Source organism: Festucalex cinctus, chromosome 6, assembly GCF_051991245.1.
Source record: "Festucalex cinctus isolate MCC-2025b chromosome 6, RoL_Fcin_1.0, whole genome shotgun sequence".
In the NCBI taxonomy this organism is placed as follows: domain Eukaryota; kingdom Metazoa; phylum Chordata; class Actinopteri; order Syngnathiformes; family Syngnathidae; genus Festucalex; species Festucalex cinctus.
Window position 1 is genome coordinate 19,027,268 of NC_135416.1, and position 12,229 is coordinate 19,039,496.

At 41.2% G+C, this 12,229-nt stretch overlaps 2 protein-coding genes across 3 annotated transcripts; one reads left to right on the top strand and one right to left on the bottom strand.

The window, feature by feature from the left end:
- Positions 1-5,313: 5,313 nt before the first annotated feature.
- On the top strand, positions 5,314-7,315 carry LOC144020233 (keratin, type I cytoskeletal 50 kDa-like). Its single transcript, XM_077523509.1, has 7 exons — positions 5,314-5,827; positions 5,906-5,988; positions 6,082-6,238; positions 6,316-6,477; positions 6,559-6,684; positions 6,792-7,009; positions 7,109-7,315. Exons 1-7 carry the CDS (start codon positions 5,384-5,386, stop codon positions 7,203-7,205), a joined length of 1,287 nt encoding a protein of 428 aa, XP_077379635.1. The 5' UTR covers positions 5,314-5,383; the 3' UTR covers positions 7,206-7,315.
- Positions 7,316-8,219: 904 nt separating this feature from the next.
- krt98 (keratin 98) lies at positions 8,220-11,378 on the bottom strand. Of its 2 annotated transcripts, XR_013283831.1 has the most exons (7): positions 10,975-11,378; positions 9,845-9,927; positions 9,612-9,768; positions 9,044-9,205; positions 8,834-8,959; positions 8,439-8,744; positions 8,220-8,352 (listed from the first exon to the last, which is right to left on the bottom strand). XR_013283831.1 is itself a non-coding variant. In XM_077523510.1 (6 exons), exons 1-6 carry the CDS (start codon positions 11,311-11,313, stop codon positions 8,520-8,522), a joined length of 1,092 nt encoding a protein of 363 aa, XP_077379636.1. In that variant the 5' UTR covers positions 11,314-11,378; the 3' UTR covers positions 8,220-8,519. The 2 variants fall into 2 exon arrangements, 1 of the variants encoding a protein (XP_077379636.1); XM_077523510.1 differs by having other exon boundaries at positions 8,220-8,744.
- Positions 11,379-12,229: the final 851 nt, after the last annotated feature.

Genomic DNA, 12,229 nt, shown 5'->3' on the forward strand with positions numbered 1-12,229 from the left:
ATAATTACGTTAATAAACGTGGAATTCCCAACAACATTATACAAAATGCCACAGGCTTCATGGTTTCTGACAATCCCTGCATTTGTAAATATTGTAGTTATATGTTTTATTTTTTTAATCGTTAATGTTAGTTGTTTATGTTCCCTTGTAAGTCTTATAGCGTTATGTTTTTCTTTTGTTGCATCATTTTGTTGTCATGTAGCCTACCTTAAATTTGTTGGAAAATGTGAGAAACTTGAAATAGCTAAACCACAAAAATAAAACGTACATGATGCATTATTTATTTATTTATTGAGCATTCTCTCGCCAAAACTAAATGACTAAATACATAATGACTCCTACTGATTTTTTTCTACTATTGTGAAAATACATTTGTTGATATGTTACAAATCTGTAAATGAAATGTTACAAAATCTCGCTGTCTCGTTGCTATTTTACGAATGTAGTTTTGCTAGGTTTTGTAGGGGGAAAACAACCCTACAAGAATTCAACAAGGTGAATTTAAATTATGAAAAGTCTAAAAATTGTTCTTGCGTGCATTGAGAAATGAATCAATAACACGCCGTGCTAAACAATTCTGCTTTCCTATTACTGTACAATAAACCTTCTTGGCCACCAGGTGGCATCGTTGTCTTTCCAAGAGTGAAGTCGGATCTTATAGTTAGACCCAGTCAAGGGGTGGAAACTGAAAAAAACTTTGATATACAGTACAGTGTACGTGTCATGAAAGACAATTTGCAAAATGAATATGTGACAGAATTCAAACCGATATATATTTTACAACTGATTTTTACAAATGTGCAATATTTTCACCACGTATTATTTTAAGACTCCTGAGAATTGTGTGTTGTGGAAAAAACCCAACACAAACACAATATATCCTTTTAACTTGCTTTTCACACTTTCTGTTCAAATTCAAGAAATTCAAATTCTCTAGGGTTAATATTTTGGGGCCACCAGGCACATATAAATAATGTGGTTAAAATTTGTCCTTGGCATTCAGAAAAAATTCAAACTGCATATTTGTAGGTGGTGAAAACTGAAAAGTGATCCATGCATGAATGAGCAATAGACTGCAAGCTAGTATTAAACAAACAAAACAAAACAACAACAAAAAAACGTACTACTAATTCTCTGTTCTGCAGTAACAAGGAGTTGGGTGCACTAGTAGAATGACTTAAGTCCAAAAAAAAAAAAAAAAAAAAAGTACACTAGAACATCGTTGGCATGCTAGTAGTAGCACAAATATGTTACTAGTGAGGCAAAACTGTGCACTAATTGACAACCATGCTCTTTGAGTTCTATTAGTAAAATGCTAGATGTTAACTAGTAGTATTTTATAATATCACTATCGCATGCAGTTGTTCTATGTACTGTAGATGTCCTATTAATAAGGCAAAGTCTGAGTGTTTTTTTTTCTTCATTGTACAGTACTGTGCTCTAGTCATACTAGTGCACTGAATTGTCATATTAGTGAGCGCAAAAACTTTACTATTACATCGACCTTCACCTGGATGCGTAGGAAATTGAATAGGTGCTCATTTCTCAAACCTGCCTTGACAAGACGAGGCCGCTCTCACCCAAGACAGCCGCAGGCGTTTTGTGCGAGGAATGCACGTCACATTTACTGTATGAGTGCACAGGACAACTCCCATGTCTTCGGCACAAGAAACAACATGTGCACCACAACTCAAACCAATGCCAACATTCCCGTTTACTCCCAATGTACTATAATAGATGTGTGTATAGGCAATGATGTAAAAATATGCCCATATTGAAGTCAGGCACTATAAAATGCATGTTTTTTTTTTTTTTATATGCTTTAGTCAATGTGCAAAAAAAAAAAAAAATAATAATCAGAAATTCATTATGAGCAACTTAATTAGTTGTATTTTAATTGTGAAGTTAATAGCATTTAGGTTTTTGCATCACAAAAACAATAGAATAGAACACAAGAACCCTTTATTGTGGGAATGCTGAAACATTCCCACATATGTTATTGTGATTTTTATTCTCCACACTTTTTTTTAGCATCATCACTAGGTGGCTGATACTGCTTGGTGGCACACTTGGTAAAATGCATTGTCCAGTAACTAGGAGCACACATTACTGCACAAATCATTCAGAGTAGTTAAGGGTGGAGCCAACACCCGCAGGCAATGTCGCCATACCGCAAAAACCTGTCTGAACCCGAATTCAAGTGCAGTTTTAAAAAGCCTACAAAGTAGGCAGCTTCAGTTGCAGGCCTAACCTGTTGATTTCCCCCTAAAACAGATAGACGATGAAATATCATTTCATTGCAAAAAAATGGTTAATGTTCATAAAACCTGGTGCAATGGAGGGAGATGGACAGAGCAAATCCCCACAATGTTCCCTTTTATTGGGTGGAACACAAAATACATAGCACTTTGATGTTTCCTGTTCCATCAAGCCTCCAAACTGAGAGTTCCACACCCACAGCTCAAAGCACCTCAGGCTCTTTCACTTGCAGGTCAGAGCACAAACCACATTTCTGACATGCTCCAACTGCTTTCCCCTGAAGCTGCGATCTTCTTTTTTGTCTACTTTGTACTGCAAAGTGAATTTGAAGTCCTTCCATGTAAAGGAAACATGTGAAGACAGTGAATGTGCACACACCCCTGTTTAGATGCAGTATATAAAAAAAAGTCAGACCAGGATAAACCATTTTAAAACCCTGTAAAGTGAATTCAAAGATTTGTTGCCAAATACATTACAGTCGTTTGAGGATAACTGCTGATAACGAGTGCAAAAACTCAGAAAATGTTGCGTTCAGTTGTGGGGATATAATACGCAACTCATATTAAATTAATATACTGATAAATGTAAATCAAGATTGAACTTTGGCCGTAATTCCAAAAGTTCCTGCAAAAGCATCAGTGCACCAAGATAAATGTTCCCTTTCAACATAACTTTTTCATTTTAGGGCCACTTACAGAACAGAATGATGGAAGAAATTATTTGACTTTAATTTGTTAAACACACATCATTCATTCATTCATTCATTAATTCATTTCTCATAATAAATAACACAATTATTATTGTTTATATTTTTCAGTTTTTTTAAAGGGACAGTGTGTAGAATTTAGTGCCATCTAGTGGTGAACAAATATATTGCAATTTTTTTTAATCACACCACAATGCCGTATGGGCATGTATACATGCACTGGACTATGTTTTTGATCAGGTAAAGTAGTTTGTGGACCTCTATCCTTAAACGAGTACTTCATTGTTTACAACCATGCCTTCCTTTCATTTGTGCAGTGCACACATAGTGTATCAACTCAAATAGAGATGTCCGCAATCAATGAATTGGAAAATGTGTAGAAGGAAATGTTCAAAACCTCAAACCAAATTGCTTCACTCCGAGATTCCAGCCACACCTTGCACTAATGCCTCGCATACCAACGTCGCTGTTCACTTTGGTGCGTTCAAGCAAGAACGTGTGCAACTGGTCGCCACTTTTTGTCTTACACGAAGTGTCTTGATTTGCTTCATTTGCTCAATGGCACCTTGCAAATATCCTGACAGAGATGTGCGCAGCATAGTGAGATCACATCACTCCGCTCAATGAGCAGGCAAGAGATATCAGGCACTTTCAGATGCTTCATTTTATCCGCAGATTGGTACCATCAGAAAGTGGTTATCAAACATCGTAAAAACTAATACAAATAAATACAACATACATTTTTCTTTCACCTATTTTCACCTTGATCGACAAACAGTATGCGACATGGCGTTGTAAAAGGTTTGCTAATTAAGTTTTATGACATCGAAATGATATCCCAAGAGTACATGCTAATTACACCTTAGCACAATTTGATTTCACAATTGAGAAATGCGTGCGATTCGGCAGTTTACAAATGATCAGATTCTGTGATTAATTGTCCATGTCTTGGTGACTTTCTCAGTCTGTTAGCCCCCTCCCTAAAGATGAATCAATATTCTTGGAAGGCAAACTGGTGCTGTGCCGCAATAGCAATAGCAATAGCAATAGCAATAGCAATAGCAATAGCCAAGATGCAATGCTAGTCTTTGCTTTATATTATTTATGAATGAGAATTTACCATTACTTAATCTGCACATCTATAACTAGTAAATGATGTGTCAAAAAACAACAACCGATAGATACTGTGCCTATTTGAGTTTATTGTGCATATGCAAAACACAATAATGACACCATCACCAAACTGTAAGTACGACTACTACTACAATGCTAAGCTAGTTAATTTGTAGCATATACAATAGCCATGGCAGATTTCCTGATGTTTCCCAACTTTTCATGCAAAATTCATTCTCATGGCTGCACAGCGTTGCACATTGCGAAATCCTCAGGTACCAACTTGTTTTAATTGACATCTCATGTTCCAGAAACCAACTCGACCAGTGCAGCAACATGTTCAGATTAGCCTATTAGCCCTTTGCCGCACCCAGTCACAGTAACTGTGTCATATTTCGCCTCTTATGCAAGCACAATGCAGTGCAGTGCAGAACTACACTTAACAGCAATGAGAATAGCATTTATGTTACATTGTATGATGCTAAAATGCAAATTATTTACCGACATGGACAAACTTTCAGTTTGCACCTGCATTGGAGGAGTATTTCAACTTTGAGAAGGAGTAAAATAAAAGAAGGTTCCTTTTATGACATGCCTTTCACCAAGTGTCGTCTTATCTGGGGTTTTACTAATACACATCAATGCAGTATGCAACGACATTCAACGTCTATGAAAAGCTTTCATGAAAACAACATTTAGACAGCTAAGTTCACCTCACCAAAGAGGTCATGTTAATATTGGTGCAAAATAAAACCTGACCTGGAGTGAAACTGATCTGATGAATTTGCAATGCTTGTTTCTTATATAAGAGGTTTTGGCCATTAGCCCATAAGGTATGGCTGCCGTGTTTAAGCATGATAGTAATTCCTTGAAGATAAATCATTTGTGAGAGAACTGACATGACACTTCAAACTGGTTGGATCTGACTAAGCAGCCTCGAGGATGGGTGCGGCCCTTTCACTATTCATACTTCCAACAGCTTTGTAAATGAAAAGTGCCTTTCATTCAAAGTGATCTGGAGTTAAACAGAAAAAATAGGTGGTCTAAATATTAAAAAAAAAAAAAAAAAGGCTTTTGATTTCCACGTCCCACTTTCTCCCTCAAATACTACGCGGTAAAATAACCGGAGGGATAATTGTGAAGGGTGGGGCCGGTAATCTCAGGTAATGCTCCTCCCGTCTACACGCCTCCACTTGCACCAGAAGCCGCCTTGAGCTGCATAAAAGGGGGAGCCATGAGGAGTTGTGTATCTCAGTCCATCATCTCCTCTCTGAGGCAGGCAGACACCACCCACCAATCAGCAAAATGGCATCCTACAGCATTAGGTCTTCTTTCTCTAACCGCGGCTACGGGGGTGGAAACCTAGCCGGCAGTATTCGCAAGGGCCAGGCTATGAGCGTGTATGGAGGTGCAGGTGGAAGCGGTTCGAGAATCTCCAGCGGCAGTTTTTCCAGCGGAGGTGGTGCCGGCTATAGTTTTGGCATTGGAGGGGGTTCAGGCTATGGTTTTTCCTCGGGAGGGGGTGCAGGCTTCGGTGATGGATTTGATTTCCAGGTCGGAGCCAATGAGAAGGCCACTATGCAGAACCTGAACGACCGCTTGGCCTCCTACCTCGACAAGGTGCGCAGCCTTGAGAAGGCCAATGCCGAGCTGGAGCTGAAGATCCGTCAGTTCTTGGAGAACAAAGCCTCCCCCCTTGCCCGTGACTACTCCGCTTATCAGGCCACCATCAACGACTTGCAGACAAAGGTAAGAATACATGTCTTATTCGATGTGTATTCCGTATTCATGAAAAGTCACTAAATTCTCTATCTCTAAATCTCACAGATCCAGGATGCCACACGCGTCAACGGAGGCATCTATCTTGCCATTGACAACGCTAAACTGGCAGCAGATGATTTCAAAACTAAGTAAGACTGACAATGAAGATGATAGCAAACTCAAAATACATACTGTATGACCCATGATGTAGCAGGATTTTCTGACCTCTTGCTGTCTTACAGGTATGACAATGAGATGGCTATGCGCATGTCAGTGGAGTCAGATATTGCTGGTCTGAAGAGGATGTTGGATGAGCTGACACTGGTCCGCTCAGACCTCGAGATGCAGATTGAAGGCCTCAAGGATGAGCTTGTCCACCTCAAACGAAACCATGAGGAAGTGAGAAGCAAACTTTTAACATTCTGTGTCTGATATTACTCTCAGTCCAATGTCTTACCAACATTTTTACGTGACAGGAAATGGCAGCCATGAGGGCACAGATGACTGGACAGATCAATGTAGAAGTAGACGCCAAACCACAGGTCGACCTGACCAGAGTCATCAGTGAGATCCGAGAGCAGTATGAGAATGTGGCCGCAAAGAACAAGAGAGATCTGGAAGCCTGGTTCCAGGCCAAGGTAATTCCCACTGAAAGTTTATTGGTTGGTGCGTAACATGTAGTGGAGTATGGTACTACCAATCCATCATGTCTATTGCAGTGCGAGGCACTGAACAAGGAAATGGCCGTCAGCACAGAAACTCTCCAGACCTCCAGGTCGGAGATCACTGAGATCCGTCGCACCTTACAAGGCTTGGAAATCGAACTACAGTCTCAACTTAGCATGGTAATAAAGCAGAGCCTTCTAGATAGAATTTCCACTCGATCCTCTTTGTCCCCATCTTCATATTCTTGAATGCTGATGTCTCGCCTCACTTGTACTTGCTCTTCCAGAAAGCATCCCTGGAAAACACATTAGCTGAAACCGAAGCCCGATACGGCGCAATCCTCCAAGGACTCCAGGCACAAGTGATGGGACTCGAAGCACAACTGACACAACTGCGCGCCGACATCGAAAATAAGAACAGCGAATACTGCATGCTCCTTGACATTAAGACCAGACTTGAGAAAGAAATTGCCGAGTACAGGAGACTGATGGATGGCGAGGGCAGGTAAGAGAAAATTGACTTGAAGAAAAGTGCAGTCATCAGATCTGAATCACATTCTTGTGACTGGTATTGAATGCATGTTCTGTAATTGTCCTTCCCCAGCATCGGTGGTAGCAAAACCACCTCTTCCAGAGTGATATTGGTCACAGAGGATATAGTGGATGGCAGGGTGGTGTCCTCCAGAACCAGCACTACATAAGCTGCCTCACACAGCAAGCAGCAGCACAAAGGGGTGTAACACCTGAAGACGATCTTTTCATCTCAAACAGATGAAATGATGAAATAAAGGGCTCCTTGTCTGCTACCTTACACCTTGCGTCTGTTTGATCATTTGTTTGACGTTTTTGAGTCTGCACGAGTTTTACTTCAGTATATGATAGGTCTGACATGAAAATCAGATAAATGTAGAAACATGAACAAACCACAAAGTCTTCAGGGTGTATTAAAACAATGAATATGGTCACCCTGAAAGAGAATATTATAGTTTGACCCGGTGCATGTTGGGATATAGCTCAACTTGACGTACTGGTTCTACAAGCTTTGGGAAAGTGCTTTGAAAAAACATGCAAGGTGATAGGTCAAATTGTTGAGTGTGTCTGTGTGTGATATTCTTTACCGATCAAATTACAAGAAGCAGCCAGTGTTTCCTACTGAGGCAGTGAAAAAACGGTCCCCTCTATCTCTCCAAAGAATTCAGATTGGGCCAAACTCTTCTTTCAACAGGATCTGTTTTAAACTTTGCAAGGTTCAACCAGATATAAGCCCTATTTGACCAGATGGGTCAAAGCATTGTGGACATAGGGTTGTTTTTTATTCTTTTTTTCATATCATCTTGAATCAAAATATTATTTAAAGCAATTTGGAGATACAATACAGTGCATGAATCCATTTCCTATAAAGCCTTTGCTTGCCGACTTCGGGTAAAGGCAGACTACACTATGGTCTGGTCTTCAGTCAGTCACAAGGCAATGTGCCTTATACGTAGAGACGTGCACACTCATCAGAGTTGGGAACTCCACATCCAGAAGAAACCCTGCTACAGGTGCTTCTACTCAACAGGTGGAGACGAGCTCAATTACCTGTCACTTGAGTAGAAGCACTTGCAGCTGTGGTTTTTACTTTCTGGACCCAAATTCTCCACCTCTGCTGGCCTCAGGCGGTTGCCCGGACGTGTAGCAAGTCCAAGTCATTACGAAATGACAGCACACAAGCATGAACTGCATGATTTATTGGGTTAGAGTCTCTTCCAAGGTCTCACTCAATCTCATCTACATCGACAGTCTTGCTGGTCTCAATCACCCTCCCGTCCACGACCCTCTCCACCACTGTGATGACCTTGGTGACCACTAGAGGAAGCAAAAGAAACATGAGAAAAGTTAGTCCCTATGTTTAAACCTTGTTGAATGCTAATAGTGCCTTTGAGGATACACACCTTGCTTTGAGCTGGTAAAGAAGAAAAATAGTAGAACATATTAGTTCAGATCATTCGGATTCATTCCCGTCTGTCTCATTCTCACCTGTCGTCCTCTCCATTAAGCAGCCGTCTGTACTCTGCAATCTCTAGCTCCAGTCGCGTTTTAAGGTCCAACAGCATGTCGTACTCGTTCTTAGTGCTGGTGATGTTGGCGTAGATCTGGGAAAGCTGGGCCTCCACGTTCACAACCATGTTCTGCAGGCCTGCTAGCTGTGCAGCGTAGCGGGATTGGGTCTCTGCTAGGGAGCCCTCCAGGGAGGCTTTCTGGTGGTGCCACACAGCGAAGACATGAGCGTGAAACGAACATTCACGTGAGACCGTGTGTTCATTTGAAAAGGCAAAGTTACGCATACCATGCTAAAATGAGACTGCAGTTCAATCTGAAGCCTCTGGAGGGTACTCATCAGGTCTTTGATTTCTGAGCGGGATGTCACCAGACACTCTGACTGTGTCTTCACTTCCTGCTCCAGTACTACCATCTTGTTACATCCCAAACACAATGTGACATGTTAATTCAGTCATTAAAAAAAAGAAAAAAAGTTATCATTAGCCATGTTCTTCACCTTGTTCTGGTACCAGGATTCGAGTTCCCTACGGTTCTTGGCGATCATAGCCTCGTAGTGTTCTCTGATCTCGGTCATAATCTGGTTGAGGTCTGGAGAGGGCGACGCGTCCACGGCCACGTTAACTTGGCCGCCCATCTGGCTCCTGAGTATCGCCAATTCCTGTGCGGAGGTCAAAGAAGTAATCTTGATGTCTTTCCTGCTTTTGGTAGCATGATGCTAATAGCATGATGCTAATGGAAGCAAGGAAGAATGTAAGGAAGTGAAGTTAGAGGGGAGGGCAGTGTTTGTAAAAACATTTACCAAACATGAAACTTCCTCAGTGTTTTCCGTACCGTGTACTTTAGGACTGTTTGAAGAGACAATAGACTAGTCTGTGACAAATAGTGACACAAGTGTTTACATACCGTAGAGTGAATTATGAGTAGAAGAAGGATGGTGTTAGCTACACATACCGATGTGAAGAAGAATTGTGTGCAAACACATAATGGGTGTTGGTCTTGGAATGTATCAATCAAGATAAGGCATTCATTTTGCCTTTGTTTAAACGGTGGCAGGACACCCTCACCTCTTCGTGATGCTTCTTCAGCATGATGAGCTCATCTTTCAGACCGTCCACCTGACACTCCAGATCCACTCTGGCCAAGTTCATCTGTTCCAGCACCTTCTTCAGCCCAGCGATGTCCGCATCCACCGTCATCCTCATGGCCAGCTCATTCTCATATCTGACAGAGGTCACTGAGGTTTAGGCGGCTGGTCGCAGATACAGTATCAAGTACGTGACACACACAGCACACTCACTTCAATTTGAAGTCATCGGCAGCCAGGTTGGCGTTGTCAATATCCAGGATTGCCTTGCCGTTGAGCCTGGCGGCAACACAGATCTGACAGAAGGAAAGAAAAATGTGTCAGAGAGCCCATTGGCATCTCAAACAGCCATTTGCGATGTATGTATCCTTCTGAGTTTTGCCATTCAAAGTGAGCAAACCGAGTGGGATTTTCTTAATGGCAGTTAGGATTGATCTCAATTATCTGTGCCTATAGCAACAAATGGCTGCAAATGTAGGACATGACCACGAAAACTGGTAATCTGTTCTCCATAGCAGCACCTTCTAGACTAATGTGTAATTGGTAGTGATAATAATAATAATAATAATAATAATAATAATAATAATAATAATAATAATAATAATAATAATAATAATACAAGCGAGAGTACTGTGGAGTTTTCCATGGATGTATTGACTATTTTGCATAAAAAAAACACTTTATTTGTAATAATAGGCGAGTATCGATACCAGGGACAGACTGGTAGAAAGAAAAATTCGGCCTGTGAAAACATTAATTGCTTGCGGGGTGGAGTGAGTGCTCTATGGATATGCTCTAAATCCTATTTGTTGACGGGTGGTGGTGGTTGCAACATATGGCGATTTATATTTATGAACGGGGGGAGAGGGTTGGCGGTAGATAATGGACTGGCCATTTTACGATCAGGAAATAGCAACTCCAAAATAAAAGAAAATAAAATTGACATTATTTTCCGCAATTTTAAGGTAAAAATATATTGGCATATATCAGCCTTTTTTTGTTAAATCATCTGTCATTTATTGGGGGAAATTTTATTTATCAAAAGTACTAGAGGTATCAGTACTTGGTATCAGTGACTACTCACGAGTTGAATACTCGTACTGGTATCAGTTTGTATAAAAACGTATTGAACATACCGACTTATTTGTCACAACTGGCTAAAAATAAGATGAAAAGTATGTATACATTGCTGTGTAAATGTTATTGTTGTGATGATGTAACAGTTTGGAATGAAACTGCTGTCATCTAAGCAGGAGTTGTTGGCAGTTGTACGTGCCGTCATATCTTGACTACATCCAACACACATCATTTGGCAGCTAATCCTGGAATGCTCCTACTCTCACCTTATCCTTCAAGTCATCAATGGTGGCGAAGTAACTGCTGTAGTCGTGGCTGATGACAGTTCTGCTCTGGTACCATTCTCTGATCTGCCTGTCCAGACGGTCGTTCTCCTTCTCCAGGGTGCGCACCTTCTCCAGGTAGGAAGCCAAACGGTCGTTCAGGTTCTGCATGGTGGCCTTCTCGTTGGCGCCGACGTGGAGGTCCAGGCCGTCGGCCAGGTTGAAACCCGGAGCGGGCCGGTAGTACAACTGGGCAGAGGAGGAGATGCGGGTGCCGTGGCCGCCGGCTCCGCCGTAAACGCTCAGCGTTCTCTGGCCGTAGGATTTAGTGCTGAGAGACATGATGGAGGGTCTGGATGTGGACCAGGTCGGAATACAAGAAAGGATCTGCAGTTGTGAGCATCACTTAGCAGCCTGGGTTATATAGCGGGTAAAGTGGGAGGAGTTTTAGCTGAAAGAGAAGAATGTGGCTGTCATTACGCCATGCAATCGCTTCATCACCACACGGGTGGTGCCTAGTGGGTGAGGGGTCCATCCGCCCTCATTACAGGTCAAACTTGTGATTCCACATTTTATCATTTCTCAATGAATGACCATTCTTGAAATACTTATCTACCATTGCCAAAACCCCTTTCGGAATGCATAATTGCCACCTTGTGTATTTATTCCCAGACAAAACAAGACGCTTTAACTAACACACACCTATAGGATAAATGTTGGAAAATGTTGACTCAAAATGTATGCTCACCACTGTGACAAAAATTACACACAGCGGTGACAATTTCACATCAGCCAAACAAGGGCCAAAAGTCGACACCAAACTTATTGAAGTCAAATATATCAGAGCAGAAATGTGCAAGATTGCATTTACTGATGCTTGTGGAGTCGTTGAAGTACTTTCACGTCCGAATGTCACACAAACCGGGTGGACTTCAACATGCAAGATTGAACGACAAGCAAATACAATTCGTACATTTGTGTGAGTGCAGGTATGCATAAACTGAAGCTAAAAAGCATTCCTGTCATACATTGAGAAGCCTGTGAGCTTTGTTTGCAAATACTCTTCTTTGAAATTTATCTTGATCTTTATCCAACTCAAAACTGGGTTACACTTATCCTGGAAAAGTGAAGAATAAAATGTTTTAACTACTTTCTTTCCAGGTTCAAAACAATGACAGATACATTTCAAGAGAGACCTATATACTTTATTTTTTAATTCTTCTACTTTTTAATGTCTATTTCCTCATCATAAAACGGC

Excerpts from the sequence above, each read along its gene's own strand:
- LOC144020233 (XM_077523509.1), top strand. The coding sequence starts at position 5,384 with ATGGCATCCTACAGCATTAGGTCTTCTTTCTCTAACCGCGGCTACGGG. Across the intron at positions 5,989-6,081 it reads GCAGATGATTTCAAAACTAA|GTATGACAATGAGATGGCTA; the intron begins GTAAGACTGACA and ends GCTGTCTTACAG. Across the intron at positions 6,478-6,558 it reads AAGCCTGGTTCCAGGCCAAG|TGCGAGGCACTGAACAAGGA; the intron begins GTAATTCCCACT and ends TGTCTATTGCAG.
- krt98 (XM_077523510.1), bottom strand. The coding sequence starts at position 11,313 with ATGTCTCTCAGCACTAAATCCTACGGCCAGAGAACGCTGAGCGTTTAC. Across the intron at positions 9,928-10,974 it reads TTGATGACTTGAAGGATAAG|ATCTGTGTTGCCGCCAGGCT; the intron begins GTGAGAGTAGGA and ends TCCTTCTGTCAG. Across the intron at positions 8,960-9,043 it reads AATCCTGGTACCAGAACAAG|ATGGTAGTACTGGAGCAGGA; the intron begins GTGAAGAACATG and ends GGATGTAACAAG.